We start from the raw sequence: 23,865 nt of genomic DNA on the forward strand, positions 1-23,865 counted from the left end.
CCCAGTTGAAGTTGTGGATAGTATAAGGATGCATAGGCTGTACGAGCTCTATGGACAAATTCAGGACATTTGTCTCCAGTACTCTTCATTTAACAGTTTTCACAAGCCTTAAGATAAGGTGAGTTTTTAAATAAAAAAATAAAACACCCTTATATGATTGATGTAAATACTGAATCACATTGCATGTGATTCAGTGAGGTTCTTTTGGTGAAATAGCATGCATTTGCCTAATCATTTTCTAGACACTTGTTAGAAATTGCCTGTTCGTGGTGGAAAGAAATATATATATATATGCAACATGGCTTTTCCTTTTTTTTCATAACCCACATAAGATGCTGTTTTGGCCTTCTGTTTGCTGGCTTTTAATCTGATAAAAAAATTAGCATCTCTCTTATACTCCTACTGATGTTTTAGAAAGCCCTGCCCCCCCCACCTTTTGAATTATGACTGCCATACTTAAAAGCAGGCATGCAAATAAATGCCTCCTTAATGAGTTATAAACTGTTGTATGCTCATAATCCCTAGAGAGGACATTGGCACTTTATTTACCTGACGAAAAAAGGCAAACAAAGCTGACTGCTGAGTTCTGACAGTTCAGTTTATTCAACCTAAAAAAAATGCCCTATACAAGAATTAGACCATTACACTATACAAGCCAGTACAAGCTTGATCCCAGTAATAAATTGAAGCCAAGGATGGCTATCAATCTCTATTACCATAAATAGGACATTAGTGTTTACTTAAGTAGATCCTGTATGGGCTTTCCAGAGTTTGAAAGGATACATTATATGCATGATTTTTAAGGAAGAGATGCAACTGCTTTATCTCATTTTCGTAAGTTAGATATCTAATATTATAACATAAAAAAGTTAACAGCTCAAACTACAGTCATAATCAGGGATCCTGGTTTTCTCTGATTTAAAAAAAAATCTCCAATTTTAGCTAAATAAAAGTAACCCCAAATCCACATTTTTCCATGATTAAAATGAAACACCTATATATATTCAGCTACAGGTAGCAGGAGTGTCAGCAGGTCCAAAAATTATATCAGGTGTGACAGATTATAAATTGGATCTCTGCATCCTGTGCTCTAGATTTGGGAACATTACAGAAATCCTAGAACTGCATGTTATCCCATTACAGAACTGTGTGTTAATGATTGTGCAAGGCGTGTTCCTGTAGTTCATGACATGTTCATACACTATAGTTGGCTCAGGTGCATTCCCAGATTCCATTCACCAATAATTTTCAGCCATTTTTTATCCAGTCTAACCTCTCAAACTTCTAAGTACATACCCATAGAGACATGAGTCTTAATATTGTAGGCATTTCTAAAATAGCAAACTCTCCCCGCTTGGGATCCTAACTCCCCCCACCTCACAGTATTTATAAAATTAACCTGCCTACATTTCCTAGAATATGAAGTACTGCATTCAGCTGATATCTTATCATCAGATAACGTAGTCTTGTTGGCACTGGCAGTATTATATAAGTTATTTTACTCAGGAACAATTTTTCATGTTACGCATAAGCAGTCTTTTATTTAATGTAAATCTTGCATATCTCCTACTTCTTTATGGCTCTTTTTTAAACAAACATGTTTACATGTGAACTGTAAAAGAAAAATATTATTATCTCTCTCCTCATTTATGTTTGACTTTCCCTGTTTCCTTTGCATAATATGTTACATGACACAGGTGAAAAATCAGATCAGTTGAGATTCATATCTATAACATCTTTTCAAAGATTCCTCTTTGAAAAGCATGTTACAAGCATACTTGTAATGATCTTTAAAAAGTCAGTCTTCCCTTTGGAGACTGAGGTAGCCATTCCTATTTGAAGCATGTATCTCTATGATCTTCCTTACCCATAAGGAACAGCAACATTTTTTACAATAAGTTGTGTTAAAATCTAGCTCAGAAGCACAAGTGGTTATACTGCTCTGCCTGAAAGCAGTGTTGCCATTCTGATCAATGAAATCATCCTACTATTTTATCTGAAAAAATATAGTCACTTTGAAAAAGTTGAAGAAACTGAAGCAGTTGTTGGTTGTCTATCTGTTATTTAAAAAATCATTGATACAGCACCACAGATTTCCACAGCACTTTACAGAGACTAGGATAACTATCCTACCACTAAGGATTGTTCATTCTTTGGGGTGGGACCAGGTCCTTGGGTATGTTTATACAGACCTGTGGGGTTTTCACCGATTGCCCTGTCTAGGGCCTCCTGTGGTATAGTCTGACTCTCGCCTGCCATGTCTTGATAAATTTTGATGTTATTAGTCATGAGGTGTTACTGCCACAGTAGGACACTAGCAATCTATCTAAATTCTTATTTGTGCTATGATCTCTCCTTTGGCTCCCTCGGACAGCACCCACAATTTCTATCATCAATTGAATCCAAGTCTTATATGTGTTGAACATTTCTCTTTATTATTATTTTTCTCTTTTTTTTTTTACGTCCACAACCAGTTCACAGGCAGTTCAGTCTAGTAGCTTCTAAATGAGTCATTGGCCTTGGTTCTGCCTCTACTGGACATGTCTACAGTACAAACTGTCATGATAATTGACATGTTTATCAGGTATTTCAGTGGAGAAACCAAGGATAGAATAAAGATGGGGTAGCTCTTGTACCTGATAACTACTTTAGGCATGTCCTTCAGATCATGATTCAGATACACTTGGTATTTCTGGATGAACACAGAAGTCATAGAATCAGAGGGTCAGAAGAGATCTCCAGGATTATCTAGTTCACCCCTCTCCCTGAATAAATGCAAGCCCTACTCTTCAGATTTGTATGTAGGCCAGCGTAACCCTGAACATAATTCCCCCTTTGTCACACTGTTTGTTTTGAGTGTCCTACTTTCATCAGTAGCTGCACTTCAAGGGAATGAAAAAATAAAACATCCAGGGCCTCGGCACTGAACACTTAACTTACACTATTCCAAATAGAATTGGGAGGTATTTTTCCTTTGGAAGGAAAACTTTCCTCTCTGGCACTGAAAATGTTCTCTTTGAGAAAAATAAAAAAACTTACTAATTGCAAAGAGCAAGTGACACTCTGTAGTATGTGTGCAGCTTGCCAATGACAGGAATGGGTTGTGTTGTTCCTCTTTGTTTTTAATATAGTCTTTGGTTAATGCTTGAAGGCACACATGTTTCCTGGAGATAATGTAAGGCTCAAAATGAAATTCCTTTCACCTGCTCCCTTGTTTGCTTTTGCTATTCATAATGGTGAATTGAATATAATGAAATAGTGCATGAGAAGTCAAAGTGTAGCTGTTAAGTCTGTGCATCTCACTCATTATATTGGTTTGTGGTTAAAAAAATAACAGTGATATCTTGTTAATATTGTTCAGAAATGTTGCCACCTGATCCTCAGCATCCTCTGCTTGCTCCTGCCAAACCCACGCAAGTGCGAAGAAAACCATTGCCTCCAAACACTGTGACTGGTAAACCAGGGAGTCCAGGTACAGCAGCTTTTTCATTGCCACCTTTCATGCTTTGAAATCAGTGAGATGTTGAATAGCTTCAACAGCTATAGATGCACATGAGAGGCAAGGACACCCAGGATTTTGTGAGACCATATCCTTTTCTTTATTAGTAGTAGCAAGTGCTGCAGGCTATAACTCGGATACCCCGGGGAGCCCATTGTGTGTACCCATAGAATGTGTCCAGCAGACTACAGGCTATTTTGACGTGTATCTGAACTAACCTCCTGAAGTGTGCAAGTCTTTTTGCCCGTTTGCATAAGTCTACTTTCTGTTCTCACCAGGTTGGAGTATAATTAGTCCCACTGGCACAAAATATAAGGGAATGATACAGGGAATACTGTTTCCTTTAGAAAGAGTTACTGTAGGTGGTTTCCTGACCGACAATATAATTTTCAGTCACTACATATGAATCTTATACTTCAGGATATATGTGCAACTGATCACCTGTAAGAAAATTTTCTCCCCTATATGCCACAATTCACCTTTCCCTTAAACAGTAAGACTTGAAATTTTTATCTGAGAGTTTTTAAGTTAATTATACATCTACCATATAAAATGTATGGAAAAGTGTGTGGCCAAGTTCCCTCCTCTGCTTTGAAAATACAGCTCAGTTATTTCTTGCTTCTAGCAATGGTAAATAAGATCTAAAGAGCCAACAATCCAATTTTCTTAGTAACATGGAAAAGGCAGACAAAGTATGAAGAAAAGCCCTGGACTCTTTGTAGATGCTTCATGATTTATTGCTCATTAAAAACACTAGTACTATATGTTATTAAATTAGCTTGTATCCAATAACCATATTGCACATTCAGTAGGCATGTCTACACGTGTATTTACGTGCACCTAAACTTAATGCACCTTTGCTTATGGTGCATTAAGGTGATTTAGGCAAATGTCTATAAGTGGATGCATTAAAGCGTATTAAATTTAGGCGTGAATAGCTAAGTCACATTAGTACACGTGCAGAAGTGCTAATGTGCATTAACGCGGTGTCTATCCATTGATGCACACTGCAGTAATGTGCATTAGCGTGGTTACATGTGTGCTAATACAACTTATCTATTCATGCCTAAATTTGATACCTGCTCTGTGCAGGTATCAAATTTAGGCTCACATAGCTTTAAGCGCCATTTTAAGGTACATTAAGTGCATGCATGTGTAGAAATGAGCCTTTACTGCACCTTAAAAATGGCAATTTTAAGTTAAGCCTGCTTAAAAGAGGCACATGTAGATGCACCCAGTCATTCCAATAAATCAAACTGCAAATTGCTTCTTTTCCATCAAATGGAAGCAAATTTAAACCATAAATATTCATTTTTTCCAAAAGCATAATTTTATTTGAGTAAAACCCATTCCTGCAGATGATGTTGGACATAGTTCTGCATTTCAGAACTTGCTATAAAGAACCTTGCAAAACCATGTTAACTGAAAATCTGGGTGATGATTGTAAGAGATGAGTAATTTACAAATAAAACACAGAAATCAAGAATACCTTACACTCTGTCACTGCTGTTCAGAGAATAAGATACTTTAATATGTGCCTGTTACATCTGTGAAGTATATAAAGACTCATGAGTGAAAGGCTTTTAAGAGTGACTAAAGCCAGTGACTGAAGCCAAGTCAGGGGTTGGCAATATTTTCTGACAGCAGGCTAGAATGGCCCAGCTTGGGCCAGTGCTAGAACCTGGCCACCATTTCTTCTTCCTGCCACTGTTTCTCTCCATCACTGAGCTATGGTGTAGCATAAGTAAAACACCTGACTGCATGCCCACACAGCAGTATAGGCAGAGCCCCTCACTGCTGAACACCACCAAAGCCTCTGTTCCACAGGCCAGATCTTATGGCTGTAGAGGCTAAATCCAACCTGTAAGCCATAGGATGCCAACCCCTGGTGATGCAATATGATGTTCCCCAGTTAGGTCTTCTAATTCACCTCTGTCTTGCCCATGCTGCTACATGTAGGCAAAACGCCACCCTTTGTTTGGAGTTTTAGGATAGGAATAAATGTTCAAGAAAGAAATCCACTTTTTTGAAAATACAAGCCTGATCTAGCCCAAGTCTCCAGTTCTGAAATGTTGGTGCTATATTGTGCATCATTCATTCCTCATCTTGTTATCTATATACGCATGTGCATAGATGACAGATGCGCACTGTGATTTAGGTCCCCTTTTCCCCTCATTGACATTGTATTAAATTCAAGTCTGAGTTAAGTGCATTAAGATGTTTCTAATTTATATTATAACTGGAACAACTGTGTTCAGTTTCCTTCTTAGTGTGATTTCACCGATGGATTTGTACCAAGGATGAATCCCACACTCTGCTCTTTGTTATTCTAATGTAAATGCAGAGTGGCTTTTTTGATGGCCATATTTGCGCTGATATAACGGAGAACAGAATCTTTCATGTGGTCCATTTCATTCCATTTGGTCTTGTGACTAACATTTGCATCAATTTTCCTTATGCTCTTTTGTCTGTAGGTTCGAATCTATGGCTTGAATTGATTCAGATAATCATATACATGAGTAGGGAAGAGTGTTTCACTCACTGCAGGCTGTTACTTGCTCTTCTGCAGCCAGTACACAGGAGCTGGAGGCCAAGACTCCGTATTCCCATTTTGTTTTGGGGTGTTGTGTGCTCCCAGCCCATGTGGGCCAGTCATTCCTGCATTCCAACTGCAGCTCTCCTATGCCCCTGCTTACCTTCCCACAGTAAGATCACTTTGCCCTAATGGGATGTATCCTTTATGCTAGCTGCAGCAGGCAGAGGATAGATATTTCTGTATGCTGTGCAGCAGGTCACAAACAAATTGCAGTGCTGACCATAGATGTTATACATCTAATTAGCCTGTGGACAGGATAAAAAAAACAAAACTCCATTGTGCCCTTAATAATAGGTTTATCAGATTCACAAGATGCAATTCTTCTGCCATGCCATAGAACACATTAACAGTTGATGCAGTATATTTTCTTTTGCTTTTAATAAGAATCTATGCTAAGTTTCTCCATTAGGTCCTTAATCCATCTTCCAGGGTTTCATATTTTCATCTTCCCTTTTTCCATGAGCTATGAGACAGTTTATGCATTAGCCAGCAGCATACTAGACATTAAAGATGGAATAAAGCTGTTAGATCATTGGGGCCACTGCAGGATTTTCCTCTATTGTACATTTCCTAATGTTTTGTCCAATTTTCTTTTAAATTTCCCAAATGAAGCTTCCTCTGGTTCCCTGGAGAGACTAGTCCATCAATATATTTGCCTTCTGACGTTCTGCCTGGTTTTTCCCTTCTATATTTTCATCCCATTATTCTAATTCATACCATGACTACTAATTATTTGTTTGTGCCTTTTTTGTACAAAATGAGTATTATAGGGTGACTTATTATGGCCACAGCCTTTCAAAATAAAATCTCCTGACAGAAAGAAAGATTTCCATAAGCCTCCCAAAATGTGATGGCAAGGATGAGAGCTTAAACAGAATATTCCTTGTCAGCCTGACAGTTAATTGACCAAAGCACTGCCTGTTCAGAAGCTATATTCTTGTTTGTCAAATCTGTGGAGAGTTTTGCTAGGTGCAAGATCAGTGGCTATACAGTACCTGTTAAAAAATATGTGCCATTTCTTAAATGTAATTTTGGACTTCCACATGCCTCAAGATGGATATTGCTTAACATATAAGGCATTCCAACCCAGAGTGAACTTACCTTATACATTGTGCTACAGGTGATTTTAAAAAAACAGGTTGTTGTTTGACTTGAATGCTTTTAAAGCTGCCCCATGGAAACTTTGTAATAGAGTTCCATTGTTCAGCAACATAATTTCTGTAATTAAGCACAGCCCTAGCTGGCTGTTCCTTTCTCTCCAAAGTCTTTGTTCATCATGTGAGCTTGGTAATCTGCCTACACTCTTAGGGATACAAGTTAAAGGTCCTTAAAAGCAGGATTCAAGTTCAGAAGTCCAAGTATCTGTTGTTGAATTTAGTATTCCCATTATAAGTCTTGTGATAGGAAGACTTTTAGAGAAATAGAAAGGTTTCATTACATTGTTTTGTCACTTTACCACTTTGTATAGGATTGTTCTCTGCAATATATTCAACAAAATATATTCTTCTTTATCTGATCATAGCCCTCAACAGTCCATCTGAGTTGTTTAGCATTTTCTTTGGATGTATGAGATGTAGAATATTTATTGACTCAGTAGCCATCATGGTGAGTCAAAGGTTTCTCAAGTCCAACTGTAATAATGCCATACCTGTGACTCAGAAACGGAATCAAGTGCTTCCCTCTAGAGTTCAGGACCCCTTTTATCTGATTAAACCATCAGCAAACTATGAGTGAATAGCTGCATTTTTTTTCCAAATAGTAAATGTCTTGGTGCCACAAGTTCCTCCTTCTCCCATGGCCACTATGGCCCGATCTGCAAAACCAACTAATTCTGTGAAGACAGGAGCACCCAGAAAATCTCCAACAGCTTCTGCTACTCCAGAAGATTTTGGTGAGCATATTGCTATTGCTTTTTTTTGTTGTTGTCCTTGTTTGTGTTTTACATCGATTTAAAAAAAACGCTGTATTAAATTTTTTTCAGTTCAGGTAGTGTTCTTATCAGGCACTTTGATTTTGATGCTGTATTTATTTCCCACATATTGCTGTTTATTTAATCTGTTTAATTTATGAGGTCCTCTCAAAGGGGCTTTGTGTCTCATTTCTGATATCACTTACTACTTAGTAACTGCTACAACTCCGTTGAGTTCAACTGATTGACTCCTGCTTTGCAGTTATATGAGAACAGAATAATGCCCTTTGTCTTGCCAGACATCTGCAAATGTCTAACACATTTGCTGCTATTGAATGACTACTGTAATTGTGTTGACAACCCAAGATATACTCTCTTTTTGAACATCCTGTATTGTATAATGCCACACATTCAAGTCAGTCCTACTCCACAGTAACCCACATGGTGGTATTGTATGGTTGTATGTTTCAACCAGTGGTTGCATCTATGTGAGATGTTCACTGCAGAGCTGCCTAATTAGCGTCACAGTAAAGTCTCAATGTCTACACATGCAGCACTATTAGGCCACAGGAAACTAATTAACTCCACCATAGGTTAGTACTTGTAAACACAAGTACTATCCTACCACGGCATTATTTAGTGCTCAGCAACAAACGTATAGACACTGACAGGGCTGGCTGGGGCATGAGGGTAGTTCAGTGTGGAGGCTGCCTGCTGACTAGCCCTGCACTGGAGCACCCCTGTGCCTCAGCCGGCCCCTGCACAGCACATTGAGCCAGGTCAGAATAGCCCTGGCCTAGCGCATGTAAATTTGGTGCCCAGGAGCAATAAACTCAGGCACGATATGTGCTGGAGTTTATTGCATCACATTAATTTCACGAGTATATGCACCCTGTTGTAACAGTAGTAGCCCTATGCCCTTCGAATATAAAAAATATGAAGTGTGTCCAAGCAAATAGGTTTGGATTTTAAACTCTCCCAAAGTTTGGGAATGTTTTGTTTGGTTCATTCAAGAGAAAGGTGGAACCTAAAAATTTGAAACTGAAGCCAGATTCTGAATGTTGTTGCAGTTCAGATGTGTCATAGGATTTTGCATTTAGTCTCCCTTGGATATGTGTACATTAATGCACATTAGCCTATTTTAATGGACATTAAAGCATTACTAAAAAACCATGAGTGCCTGTAGAGGAGTGCAGAGACTGCTCCAACACATTGTAATTACAGCAATTAATTGAGTCTGCTGAAGCAAGATAATTACCATGTTTCAACAGTTTCCTGTATCTCATGTATCAGCATCCCTATGTTTATAAATGGTGATGGGGTGCTTGAACTAAAGTTCATTTGACAAGCTTTAGTTCAAACATTCCTGCCACCATTTTTAAGCACAGGAAGACTGATATATGAGATGCTGAGGCACTTTAATTACAGCAACTCTTGGAGCCACTCATAGTGTACTTAAACACAATTAAAGCCCCTCTACCCCCAGAGCACCTGTAAAAGTGTCCAAAGCTATTTAGTTAATGGGTATTAAAATAGGCTAATGCATATTAAGTGTCACTTAACTGCAGAGCTGTATCTAGGGGTGTGCAGGGCCTGGGGCATATCAGCCTGGGGCAAGGGTGGTGGCGAGCAGTAGGACCACAGCAGGGGAGGGGGGCAGGGGTGAGTGGCCAGAGTGATGGGGTATGAGCAGTCGGGGGTGCGTGGTGAGCAGTGTGCGGCAGCCATGGCAGGGCCTGTACAGCACTGTCTGTGGGGCCTGCCAAAGCATGGGGCCTGGGGCAGTTGCCCCGATTAACCCCTGCTAGGGATGGCCCTGCTTAACTGTGCTCTTTAGTTAATATGCATTACAATAGGCTAATGTGCATTTTCCTAGTACCTCACAATGGAGGTACTAGATTTAATGCGCACTAACTAAAGCACATTAATACATGTATAGACACACCCCTTTTGGTCTAAATTCAGACCTAGCATATGTGGGCATAATGGTATTGGAATAAATGATTTTTGTCTCAGTTATTTCAGAAAATCACAAAAGTACCTGCCTATTTATAGTAATATTAACTTGTCTTTGAACCAGTCTGCTGCCCAAAGCAAGCTGAATGCTATATTTATGTGAATGCATGCTGTTAATTTAGAATATTTTTGGTCTATCAGACAAAAGGCAAGATTTTCTTAGGGCAATATCTTTTATTGGATCAAGTGTATAGTAGAGTTAGTGAACTATTTAGTATATTATTGCCTGGCTCATTCTGGTCAGAACTGATGAAGAATGTCCTGTAGTTGAAAGTTTGTCTAACTCTATCCCAAATACACAGTTGGCCCAATAGAAGATATCACCCTACAAAATCTTTCCCTCTCGCATGATTTCTAGATTATTATGGCTACAGCATTACTCTTGTATTACCTGTCCATCATCGTCTTCTCTCAAAAGCAAAGATTGTTTTCAGGAGTATTGCTTCATATGGATGGAAGATCAAAGCTTGTGTTGACTACTTTCAAACTTGTAATTTCTGCTCCTGTCCCCATGTATGGGTTCCTCCCCACCTCCCATAATCCTCACATGGTACATGATGTAAATGGCTAATTACCTTTGGTGTGAAGGACATTAAAAAATTCTGAAAATAGGTATCTAAAACCAGCTCTGCTCCATTTTGTCAGGGATGGGGAGGATTACTTTAGGGATTTGAAATCATAAAGGTTTCTCTTAAGCATTTGTTCAGACCTCTTCAGATTTATCAAGTGAACTGTGCCCTTGGATAATTTCCTGTTGTAGTTGCCAGAGATTTTGGGACAGAAGTATGATTTTCATTCAAAGTGCATAATTTGACCTATTTTGTTCGCTGTAATTAATATTTACTATGAGATTAACTCATGCATTCTACTTCTGCTTTTGCATATGCTTCCATTGGTTCCCAGCATACTTGCATGGAGCTTCCCTATGTATTAGTGGGAGTGGCATGCTGCAAAGACAGAATTTAGTCTGTTTGCCACTCTTATTGTGGAAGTTGAAATGAGCCAATGAACAGTTCACTGTCCTCTCAGAACATGAGCCAGATCACGTTAAAGAGGTGGAGAGTCAATGCAATGCAAAAAGATGCTTTTTAAGTCTTCTAAAGACGCCTTTGGATATTATACATGAATTGAATCCAACAGCAATAATGAGCTCAGTTATTTAGGTTATGCCTGTCTTTGTTTTGGCAGAGGAAAGAGGCTTTTATTTTCCATCACAGACAAAATTTGGGTCAGTCTTAGGAGAAAACAAAAAGGATAGCAAGTACACACCAAAGGGAAGTTGTAGGAGGCTGATCTAGAATGCCAGATGAAATATGAGATGGTGGTTTAATACTGCAACTTCATGCTTTTCTAAAAATATTGTTGTGACTATCTCTTCCCCAGCTGATGCAACTGTCTTCAGCTCAAGCCCTACATCAGAGACAGATTCACTGGGCAAACCTCGATACACAGGTATGACTGTAATAGCTATGTTTGCTAAAATATAACTTGACAACTTGATATGTTTAGTTCAAGTTCCAAACTTTCAATGATTTTTTTTAAATGTCCAGCTACATCTTGGCAGCAGATTAAAGGTCTTTAGTACAGACCTTCAAATGAGTCTTGAGTGCATTTTGTCTTATTTTCCCTCCATTTCTTTCTCCACCAGCCGTCAGCCAGTTTCCAAACCAGGGGAAGGGAGGCATTTCCACCACAAATCATTTCACTGTTGGCCCTCAATTCATTCCAGCAACTGTGCTATTGCACGGTGTTCATATTCCACTGAGTCACAGTAGGATTCCTAATTGACCTTGCAAGCCTTCCCATACAGACTTTAATCCCATTACCAATGTTCCCTAATACAAGCCTCACCATATGGACTACTCATTCTGTCATGCATCACAAAGCAAGCTTATTCCTACAGATAAGCTCCTCAACTACCAATGTCCCTCGAGAGACAGCATATGTCAGCATAGGAAGTAGCCTGAGAAAGAGAATATATTATTAATCACTAAAGTAACTGTTTTTCAAACTACCTTGCAATTGCTTTTCAAATGGACATGTAACAGCACGTTCTAGAAATAAATCTGAAACATGGACGTGGAGAGTTATAAAAATAGCTGCTTCAGCAGGAAGGGCCCCAAGGGTGACCGCGATACTCTCTACTGGCCTCCTTCATCTGCCCTGCTCATCCACTCTGGCCCTTCAGGGTTTCACCCTGCTGCCTTTCCTGCCACAGTGGGATGGTAAAAATAAAGAGGGGAGCCTGCCCTTAGAGGCTAATGATATCTGGGTGCTCCTCCTAATTCTGCTCCTCCTTGGGTTGACTTGGCCCACTCAGTTCTGGGCTCTGACCCCAATTCACTGTCTTTCGTCAGTCTCTGAGGCTCCAACCCTGCTGCCCCAATTGCCTTAAGGGCTAGAACTGTGGCCTCCTGCTGCCCCCATGCCTCACAGGTGTTACTCTGGATCAGTTAGAAAAGACCCCCTGGCCCCATACTGCATTTGGGCCCTGATGCCACACACCTTTGTCTGGGCTTCAGTCTTCCCAGCCTTGACCCTTTACTTCAGCCTATGTCTACTGCCCCAGACCTTGGCTCCTGGGTCCTACCCCTGTCTCATTGTCCAGCCCCCTGCCCCAAGCAAAGCTGCTCTTGCTCACTCTTGCAGCCCCCTGGGGTCCCTGACCCTTACAGTGTTTTAGGCTGGGCGCCCTCAGGCACCCCAGTGGCTTCCATACCACCCCAGTAACCACAACCTGGTCCTCTGGTCCTATGCCAGCTAGTGTTTGCACATAAACGTCTCCTTGAGTCCCAGCAAACATTTACCCAATGGCTGATGGCTCCTTGTAGCTTCCCTAGGTGCTGGTGTTACCTGGGTTTCCTCCCTCTTGCAGCCCAAGCTAGCAGAAGTTCTCATCTCAGTAGCACTTAGGGCCAGACTAAGTTCTTTAGTTGAGAGTCCATGCTTTTAGTAGGCGAGGGCTCCACCCCTTTTGATCACGTGGCCTTCTCCTTGCCCAGGGGTTTCTAATCAGCCTAGTACTCAGCCTGTCCCCAGGTGCTGCAGCTTAAACTACTGAGCTGTCACCCCTACCCTCTCCCCTGGCTGCCCTTTAACTCTGCGTAGTTTTCCCTGGCTGCTTGTTGCTCTGCAGTTGGCTCTTGCTCAGCTGCGTACCTAACTGCAGCCGTCCAATACTGGCTTCCAATCCCTCAAGTAGCAGGAGTCAAGGGTCCCTGCTACACTGCCATATCCACGTCTGAAGAATTTATCCTCCCAGACTAATTCCTTTTCTTTCCTGCCTATGCCCAGACTACTATAAATGCAGGTATTATAGTAATGGTAGAATATATAGAAGGCATGGCAGGTGGCACCTTCTGGACTAACTTTCAAGGCCACCCTGCCCTGATTTCTGCCTATCTTCAGACTAACACAGCTAAATCTCTCTCTCTAGAATATATAGAGAATAGATATATCGTTAGAAACCTAATACATTTTTTCATTTCAAAGCTAATGCACTCTTATCTTCAGGTATCATTTTACTACATTACTTAAGATATTAGGAATGATTTCAAAGCTGTCAGCTGTGTTTCTGGAAGAAAGCAACAAGTCTCCTGGTTTGCCAGACACTGCAGCTCCTGATCTGCTCAGTAAAACCAAGACACCAGCATGATGAGCCACAGTTATTAGCCAGTGGCTTCTAATGGAGTTTGCTGTAATTTCTGTATTGGAGACTATAGCTCCTAAAGCTATCAGTGCTTTCCTTAAAAAAAAAAAAAAAAAAAAGGAGGGGGTGGGGGTGTTAAAATTACTGCAGATTAGCGGGGCAGGATGTATAAGAGGGAGTTCAACTTTGCTTTTTTGAGACCAGGATCAGGCCTCCATTCTGCCAGTCATTGTAAGAACAGATAAAACCTTCTGCCATTTGTGACAGGAGCTCAGAAGATTTTGCAGTGTCCCTCACACCAGGATTCCAGTGGGATGCTATCCCAATGGCATTGAGTGCCCAGGACTGTGACCGCCGTTGCAAAAGAGGATGCATGAAGGGGCTGGCATTGGGATATTGTGCTAGCCATTATTCTGTCCAGTAGGCATTAGACTGCAGGGGCAGGCAATTATTTCAGGTGGAGGGCTGCTTACTGAGTTTTGATAAGCCATAGAAGACCTCATGACAGGCAGTCAGGGGAAGATAAATATTAATTTTCTAAATTTTTAGGGGCCCTGCGGGCCAGATAGAATGGCCTGGTGGGCCACATCCACAGGCTGCATTTTGCCCACCCCTGCATTAGAGAAAAATTTAAAAACTTGCGGCAAGCATTGAGTTAAATTGTTGCACCGAGCACAGTGTGTAAACTAGGTACAAAGGTGACTAGACATTGAAAGTTGCATCTTGCTTCTTTTCTTCAGCATTTGTGTTAGATTTTGAATATGATTTTCATGGATGATTTCCTCTTTTGTGCTCTTAACTAGAAGTTGTGGAGTTTTTAAGCATAAGCTAGTTCTGTTACGTTACTCAGTACTTGAATGAAGTAACGCTTTTCTCTTAGCCCCTCATGTCAAGTATATGAAAAAAGAGGAAGATGTGCCATGTTCCATCACAAGTTCACTTGAATATTTCCCACAAGAGGAAGGTGGCAGCAAGGAAGAACCTGTTCAACCTCCACAAAATCCTCCTACTAACCTCACCGTAGTGACTGTTGAAGGCTGCCCTTCCTTTGTTATCTTGGACTGGGAAAAACCAGACAACGACACAGTTACCGGTCAGTTTACTATCATCTGTGTTCTACTTCATCTATATGTAACTGATTTTACTTTTAATGGTGGTGGCTGTCTTATGGTGATAGCTGTGTATGAGAGAGAAAGTTAGTTAGAATGACTCAAGCCCAAACGTGAACTGGAAGTGGGACATGTGGGTCCCTGCCTAAATGATCATTTAAGTAATTTCTATGAAGTAGAACAACTTCAGCTAATGCTACTGGGACCAAACCACCCCAAAACAGCATAGAGTCTGGTGGTTAAGGTGCTCACGTGGGAGGTAGGTTGAATTATTTCATATCTTTCTTTGACCCACGTGAAACTGCCTTTGCTTGAATTGAAAAAGCCTCAGACCAGAGCATGTGTATATAAGTGTGTGTGTGTGTTTCACATATATACACCAACTTTGTATGGCGGAATATTTGGAAAATAGTCTTTTTCTCTCTTTCTCTCTCTAAATGTATCTTTCTATCTATATATAGATCTCTCTCTGTCTCTGTCTCTCTCTCTCTCTCTATATATATATCTATGATAAATAGATAGATATAGTGTGTGTCTACAGGTCACCCTGTGGTGATGTAGTGATGCCCTACATTGCCATACAGTGTGCTACGGCGACGTAGCTATCATGTGGATCTACTTGTGATCCATTGTCGTAGCAGTGCACTCCCTGGTATAGTGTGCTGCTATGGCAATGTAGTGGCAAAATCTATTTGTGTGCCACACACACGGTGCAGTAACTGCCTGTACTGTATTGCACTTTAGTACTTCTGAAAGTACTTCTATAGATGTAGTGTATCTCTATAGCTATAGAGATAAAGCTATAGATATAGAGATATAGTTGTATTTCTATATATCTATAGATAGATAGATAGAACTTACTATTACTAATATATATTACTATTTTCCGTATATTCCCAAAAAATGGTTTTTGGATTGTTCCAGAATCCTTCCTACATCCCAGTCTGGTCACAGAACCAAAAACAATTAGTTGTTTGCAGAGCCTTACAAAAAAGACTACTGTAGTCTCTTTGACTGTATAAGTAATCCAAATCTGTGTAACTGGAGCCAGATTCAAACTTCTTTCCTGAAGAAGGAAGAACACACATAATTTAGGTGGCCCCTCTTTGTATATACAGCGCATGTAGGTGAAATGATTCAACAGGCGTAGGGGAAGTGTGTCCTCTCCACTGCCCCTTCTACCTTCTGGTACGCCTACCCAGGCAGGTCAGAATAAAGCTATTAAGCCTATATACCTCAACAGCAAGGAAGACAGACCCCCAGTATATTCCCTCCTCTGAGCCTTTATGGTGTCCCATAATAGTAGGCTTTCCCTGAACATGAATGAATCACCTTTTCAGGACAGCTGAAAGATTTCCCCCTCAGTCTACAGAAAAATGAGGGACAAGTTTTATAAGATGTATGATTGCCTTTAGTGTCTGTCAGAGAGTCAATGACTTTGGCTCTTCTGAGGTCAGTATCATATTAGATACTTTCAAATCTATAGACAGTTATTTTCATTTTTTCCCCCTACAAGTATGTTTAATTCCAGGTACTAAAATTCTGGGACCTAGGTACATTTCTGTATGGCAGCTAGCTTTGTCCCTCCTACAGTCTTCACTTCAAAACATCTTTGCTTATTTACTTAGTGTGAATCAGCCAGCACACTTTCTGTACAAGGAAGAAGTCACTGCATTCCAGTGTCTAAAAAACCACACCGTATTACTTCGTACTGGCACCAGTCTGATATTAATTATTAGTTTGAACCAATGGTTCTCAATCTTTTTTGACTCAAGGCACTCCTTGGAAAATTCCAGCTCTTAGTTTTTTTTTGTTTTTTGACTATGGAAAAATAATAAAGCAATTCTTCTGTTGCAAAGACCTCAAAGACCACAACAGGTCAGGGGTTTTTGACAGTGTAAATTCCCATTTGAAATATCTGGGTTTCTCTTGTGAATCATGTTACAGGTGTTGGCACACCTAACAGTGCTAATATTGTGTGGCATCCTGGGGCACCTGAAAAAAAAAGACCTCTAGTTGAGAATCACCAGTTTGGACACACTTAAGTCTTCACTAATCTTTTGGGGTTGTGGGGCAGGGGTTGGACTTTTTCCAGTCTGTGTGCTTCTGATTTACATATACAGTGATTTTATCCAGAAATACTGGGAGTGCCTTAGAAACAAATAGCATAATCCCTCTTTTTGAGATTGCCTGTTTGCTAATATGATCCCTGAGAGCTTTGGAAATATCAGGTATTCCTAAGAAAACAAAATTCCATTTCATTAATGGAAAAGCCTGACAAGCAATAACCAAAACAGGGCTTACACTCACCTCCCAGCTCCCACTCCCCTGCTGCTGGTGTTCAGGTACCACTTCTGCATTGCAGCAGAAATGTGTGGGCTGTTGGTTTGATAGCTTAGCAGCATAGCTGATACTCAGGAGAACTTGCCTATGTGAAATTTTTACAAGATATCATCTTAAAAGGTTACTAAGGTTCTAAAATATTTAAAAGTCAGATTTTTTCAATGTTGTTAACTGCAAGGTTCAGTGTACATTTGAGTTTAGTCCTCGAGAAAAGTACCGGAATCATAGTCCTGGAAACAGAAATCCTGTGCTAACCCTGTGCCTGGACACTGTATAGGTAAAGGATGCTCGACCTATACCTGCAGCATGAGCATGGCACTCTACCTGGGACTCTCCATTCAGACCTACAAGAACTACCTTGATATTTTCTCCCTGTGGCTCATTCCATCCTTGATCTTTCTGTATGGAAGACTCTCAGACATGGTGTCAGGTAGAATGATGATCTCTGGGTGATGCCAGCGTCTACCTTCAAAAAGAACTGAACTAACACACTGGATTTGTTGTGCATCATGAATATAAATGAGCATCCAAGGGTGAGCACCTTGGATCACCTTGTAACCTGGATCATATTGAAGTGACTAACCTGGAAATAAGCAGCTTGATTTCTCATTGTCATACCCATGAGCTACCCATTCACATCAGCTCCATACTGTAAAGTTTAAAGTGTGGTCTGCCTTTGCTCTTCACAGATTATCCTCGTGAGAAACCTTCCTGACACAAACATTCAGAACATTCACATCTAAAAATGAACAGTACTTCCCTTTTTCATGTCGCCTTTCTTTGGCATATATTTTGATCCTATTTTAAGGTTCCATGCTGCATAATAACAGTGGCAATCGCTAGGTATTACATCAGAAATCACCCTGCTCTGCTGGTGTGAATACTAGGGTAAGTATCTGGAAGCCCAGAGGTGGAGAGTTGGAGGCCATAGCAGAAGCACTCGTGGCATGGCCTGGTCAGATTCCAATGAATTCTGCTAAATACCTTATTACAAGGACACAAGAAAGGAAAGGATGCCAAAAATTCAAGTAATGCTTGATTTACCCTAATAGCTCCTCCTGGAGCTATTAGGGTAAATGAGGTTGAAAATCCACCTAAATATGGTTTTATATGATGGCACCGGTTGAGCTGTTTTAATTTTAAAAACATGTAATCCTATAGGAATATTCCTTATAGACCCATTCTGCTTCTTGCTCTTAGTAGCAATTGGTTAGTTAAACTGACTTCCCCAGCTCCTGCTTGTCTGAACAGGGGGCACAAAATCGGGCCCTGTCCATTTTATCAGATAATACATAATTCTATATACATTAATTTTATAGATGTGGTTAAATTTTATATATGGTTTATGTTTTATTGGCACTTGGCAGTAAGGATAATTATAAAGTCACTAATAAATGTGTTGTGATAGTTTTATTCCTTCCAACATTGAATTCCATTGCTGGTGATATTTTATCTTCTAGTCAAGACAATGAACTGGTCTTGAGAACTAATGAAAGTGAAAATATTTAAGATGCCAGTTGTCTAAATAAAAAAAAATGGAAAAGCAGTAGCAGAAAAGGAGAAAATAGGGGAAAAGTAGTATGCTAAGTTTTGAAAATTATGGATGGATTGATGGATTTATTTTAATTATAAATACCTTCTCCATCATCCTCATTTCTTGCAGTCCCAGATGCCCATTTTAAAATCTGTTTTATCAGCGGTCAGGCTACTTTCACCTTTTCCAGACAGTTATCAACACTATTACAGTAGCCAGACAATTATTAAGCTCAATTGAGCTGTAAGTTCAGACAGACCTTCAACTTTACCATAAAACTGGGGCATCAATGCCTTTGAATTTTTCCAGCTCACAGGATTATATTCCCTTAGCAGTCTTTGCTCAAAATCCTCAGGAAGGGATATAAGCTTCTGATGAAAAAGAAGCTGTCATGTCCAGGCCTACTCTGGAAAATGGAGGCCCCAGAAACACATGGTTGGAGCAGCTGAAGAATATAGTGGAGCCTCTCTGAAGCTTCATCTGTGCAAATAAACGTGGTCATTTAGAAGCCCCCTTATCTTTTCTGTATGAGACAGCATATCATTTCCTATCTATAGATATAGTTCCTGGAGGAAGAAAAAAGAACAAGTCATATATTCAGAAGTATCATCTGTTAGCAGAGGTCATCAAAAATAGTGTGCAGGGGTTGTCTGTTAAGGAGGAACAGCGGAGCCCTGGATTGTGCTACACCAGAGTTGTGGTACAGAAAGGATACCACTGTGATACAGAAAATGAGGTATTATTTTTTCCCCCAGAGATCTGAAGGTATCACCTCAACCTAATAGTAAACAGCAGTGGAGCATTAGCAAGGAACATTGCACTAGCTTTGTTGGGAAAAGGGCTGCCATAGCTTTGTGTTGGATGGTGTGGTGAATTGCCATCCAAATGAGAATGTTGACATATATTTTTCCCCTCAACCACTGGTTTTACTGAGATTGCTACAGCTTCAACCCAAACATGGACTATATCAGACACAGACTGACCTATACCTGAGAGTGCCAGTTTCAACAAACACTGGGTATTTAAGTAATTTCTTGACTGGAAATTCCATTTTCCAATTGCAATTTCCATTCCACAGCTGTCAGCTGTGTTTCTGGAAGAGAGCAACAAGTCTCCTGGTTTGCCAGACGCTGCGGCTCCTGATCCGCTCAGTAAAACCAAGACACCAGCATGATGAGCCACAGTTATTAGCCAGTGGCTTCTAATGGAGTTTGCTGTAATTTCCATATTGGAGCCTATAGCTCCTAAAGCTTTCAGTGCTTTCCTTAAAAAAAAAAAAAAAAAAAAAAGGAGGGGGGTGGGGGTGTTAAAATTACTGCAGCTTAGTGGGGCAGGATGTATAAAAGGGGGTTCAACTTTGCTTTTTTGAGACCAGAGATCTGATGGGAGCAAGATGCTCAGCAACCTCCAACCTTCATTGTTGCTCCAGATGTGTTTAGGTTGCATCACAGTCATCAGTTTTGCAGAGTAGTCCATTCCCATTGGCTTCAGACTGCTCAGTACCTGGCAGAAGGGATTAATTTGTCTTACTAGATTGCTCTTTTCCCCACTTGTTTTTAAATCCATCACAACAGAACTGTAGCAGAGGAGAAAAATAGCTAGTTCCTCCCTCACTGTACTCCAGATGTGTACTCACATTGTTTTCTCTGTAACAGATAATATGTTAGTTTTATGGGGCTTGATAAAGATATGTTGGAATGTCTAGGCCCCAGCAAGTGTTGAAGGGGCTCTAGCATCCTTGGCTTTACCTTTCCGCAGTTCCATCCCAACCCCATGTGTGCTGCAGTGTTCTGGGAGTGTAAATGAGGATTGTGTGGTCTAGGAAGCATGAAAAAGCTGAACATTTAGGGGTAGATTGTTCCTATATCTTATTCATCCATGTGGGGCAAGTAAGACACCACTTCTTCTTTTCTCCACTGCTAGGTGGAGGGCAAAATAGGCTCTAGCCTCAACCTCAGGCCAGAAACAATAGATTGCTGACTTGGGATACCACCTCTGTGTGCGTGTTTGCATGTGTGGGTAGGCAATGGAAGGTCCCTAGATCTCCCCTTCACTTCTCAGTAGAGTAATGGGCTGGTTGCCCAGGTAGACTAAGCTGCTCTTTGAAGAGTGTGCAATTCCCAATGAAGATGGCAAGTAGTGGACCAAAGGAAGCACTCTTAGGGTAACCTCCTGGGAGGTACTGCACTTTGCAAGGTACTTGCACAGTGCAGTACTTCCCAGGAGGTCGCCCTAAGAGTGCATAACTATGCACATCACTTTCCCTGAGCTGAACCCAATGATTCCATATACCCCGTTTTTCTTGCCTAGCCTTATAGGGTTGTATGAAGACTAAATGCTATTGTAGAATATTTTGTTATACATAAATGCTAAGTATTACATTGTACGTTAATTTAATATCAGCTTACATTATTTGCTAAGTAGTTGCTTACAGTGTCTATTGTGTGATTAAAAAAATAAATAAATAGCAACTACCTCTAAGGGTGCAGCAAAAAATTATATAGAAGCCTTCTGAAAATTGTATTAAATCAAGCAATGCAATTTCCAAGTGACATTTGTCTCCATCAGACAGATGGATAGAAGATACTGTTGTGAATTAAAGTTCTTGAAACTTCAGCTTCGGAAATTTGTGGAAGCTCAGGAAATATAAATTCTCAAGCATTGTAAATCAAAATGAGAATAATATGTCATCATAGGGTCCAGGAACTTTAAATCAATAGAAACAAAGGATGAATGGTACAAGGCCTATGAAAGAAATATTTTGGCTTAGCAATGCTTTGGTTTATTGATATAAACTATGGTAAATTTCAAACAAAATACTGAAGAACCAAAGTTTCAACAACATACTTAAAAACTGTCTACTTTTAACCATGAGCAAGTGTAATAGGTAATATTTTACTGACAATAACATTCATTCTAAAAAGGGTTATGTTGTATCGATTCTGCCATGAGTCAGAGTTAACTCTTCATTTTCCCTTGAAAAACTAAAGTAAAAGCAGCATCTTTTCAAGGCTCCTAGAATAATGTGCCTTAACAACATTTCCCTAATGAACATTATTGCTACATAAAAGCATGCTTGCAGAGCTGCTTATTTGTGTTTGTTGTTTAGGTTTCCTTATAAACAGAGAAGACATTTTTACATAGGCTAGGCAAATTGGTCAAATTGTCACACATCCATGCATTAAATTCAGAGCTGGGAATTTTTTTAATGTAAGTCTTGAAAATTCAGGCCCTGGGCTCCATGTTGCTACTTCTTAGTTCTTCTAAGATGGTACTTTGATCTCTGAGCTGACTCTTAACTTCAACTCGAGAATGTTAGTACCTACTGGCTGATTAGGGTTTGAACCACCAAGATGCTAACATAGGCAGAGAGGTATGGCCATGCCACACTAGGCTGGTCTCATGTGTTGTGAGGGGTCTGAACTCACCAGTCGATTGGCACAGCTTCTGACTAAAGCTCGTACTTTTCACACAGCTCCGGAGTGCAGGGCATGAGCATTGCTGCTGTTTGCCTGCCCTTCTTCCCCCACAGCTGAATTCAGCAACAAGGGATGAGAGGCAGTGAGTAGTGGCAATGCTCAGCTGCTGGGCTTTGGAGCTGTGTAAAAAAAAAACAAAAAAAACAAAAAAAAAAAAAGTGGGGGGGGCTCTGGCCAGAGCCTGTGCCAATCATCAATGAACTCAGAAATGCCAGCAGGAGCTTTGCTGACCCACCATGCTTGTGCCACGCAACTGAAAAGGGATGCAACCATGCTGCCGCATCCTCCTGGATCTGTCTCTGATTCATGAGAACCCTCTGTAATGTTCTAAGAACCTATAACTTCTCTCATTGAAATGGGGAAGAAGGTGAGAGGAAGCATTCAGTACTTTATAAAACTGGATATTTGGAACAGAAACTTTTGTCAACTTAAGGTACAAACAAGGCAACTCATGGTGGACTGCAGATACAATATGCAAGACAGTAACTAGGGAAAACAGGCAAAAAGAAGGAAATTGAATAAGAAGAGAGAGGTCTGAACAATGAATGGGAGATTTGCAAGTGGTTATTAAATGCAAGTTTCTGTTGTGCTTTTCAGAGTATGAGGTTGTATCAACTGAAAACGGAGCACCTACTGGGAAGGAGCAGTCAGTTATTACTACAAATCAAACTCATTCTACAGTGGAAAACCTAAAGCCTGACACAAGGTAATGCAGTAAGAAATTTCCTGATGTACTCAACTAATTTAGATGATCTGTCATCTCTCAGTTTAAATAACAAATTACAAGCATGAACAAAATGACAGAATTGTAATTCTGGTTGGAAAGAGATTTTTTTTTCTCTATAAAAAATAAAAGGTCAAAAACACAAGTCTGAGTAGCCATCAGGGATGTTGCCATTGTCTCAGCTCCCAAGTTCTGTGTCCATTTTGAAGAGATTTAGTCTTTGTTCTGGCAAAGAGAATGACAATCCCAGTTCAAGAAAGCCTATCACTTCTTATAAAGAAAATCTAGTAGCAAGATTCTTTACAAATTACTAAAGCTTAATCCTTAATGATTATGTAAAGATAAGTGTTAACTTTCCTTATAATTCAAAAGCACATATAAAAACACCACTATTGCTCACTCCACCCTTTTTTCCTGCTGCCAGTTTCAGACACAGGGAAGAACTAAAAACCCTGATTTCAGGGGTAGGTAGGGTGGGGGAAGCAAGTGGTATTAACTCCTTGGGTTCCAGCAGCATGCTGAAACAGCAGTTCTCACAGCTACAGAGATGAATACCAGGTGGTTTATGCAGCTGGCTCTGTGTGCATGTAAAACCAGTGGGAGTTACAGATGCTCAGACACCTTGCAGTAGACACGTTGTACAAGCAAACAGACGGGGGTCCCGGTATTGAAAGTACAGTTTTCAACAATTAGAGAACATCGCCTTAATGTTACACCATGGAGTAAAAGGATGTTTGTCCTCTGGGAAGAGCTTTATCTCACCCTCCTGAATCACCTTGTACCTAAACAATGGCATGAAACACCCAGCATTTGATGCATTTTCTGATGGCAGTGAAGAATAGCCATTCAATTACAAAAATCTGACTGAATCTGTTTTTTTTGTTCCTATAGTAAGATTGAGAGCGTGGAAGAGAGCTCTAGTCTTGTGCTTTGGTATTTGGTATTCAGACAAGAAGCCTTTTTTGTTTCCCTCCAACTCCCCCCCTGCCTTTGCATGTACAGCTGCA

The 23,865-nt window shown here is 40.2% G+C and overlaps 1 protein-coding gene across 8 annotated transcripts in view; it reads left to right on the top strand.

The window, feature by feature from the left end:
• ABI3BP (ABI family member 3 binding protein) overlaps window positions 1–23,865 on the top strand; it is a 392,420-nt gene that overhangs the window by 319,518 nt on the left and 49,037 nt on the right. For all 8 annotated transcript variants that reach the window (XM_019523725.1, XM_019523728.1, XM_019523731.1 and 5 more), the window contains 5 exons: window positions 3,362–3,472; window positions 7,855–7,986; window positions 11,404–11,472; window positions 14,550–14,762; window positions 22,732–22,840. In XM_019523725.1, the coding sequence (XP_019379270.1) occupies window positions 3,362–3,472; window positions 7,855–7,986; window positions 11,404–11,472; window positions 14,550–14,762; window positions 22,732–22,840 (634 nt within the window). The remainder of the gene's footprint in view (window positions 1–3,361; window positions 3,473–7,854; window positions 7,987–11,403; window positions 11,473–14,549; window positions 14,763–22,731; window positions 22,841–23,865) is intronic.

This window comes from Gavialis gangeticus, unplaced genomic scaffold (genome assembly GCF_001723915.1).
Source record: "Gavialis gangeticus isolate Ggan-Ray unplaced genomic scaffold, GavGan_comp1, whole genome shotgun sequence".
NCBI lineage: Eukaryota > Metazoa > Chordata > Crocodylia > Gavialidae > Gavialis > Gavialis gangeticus.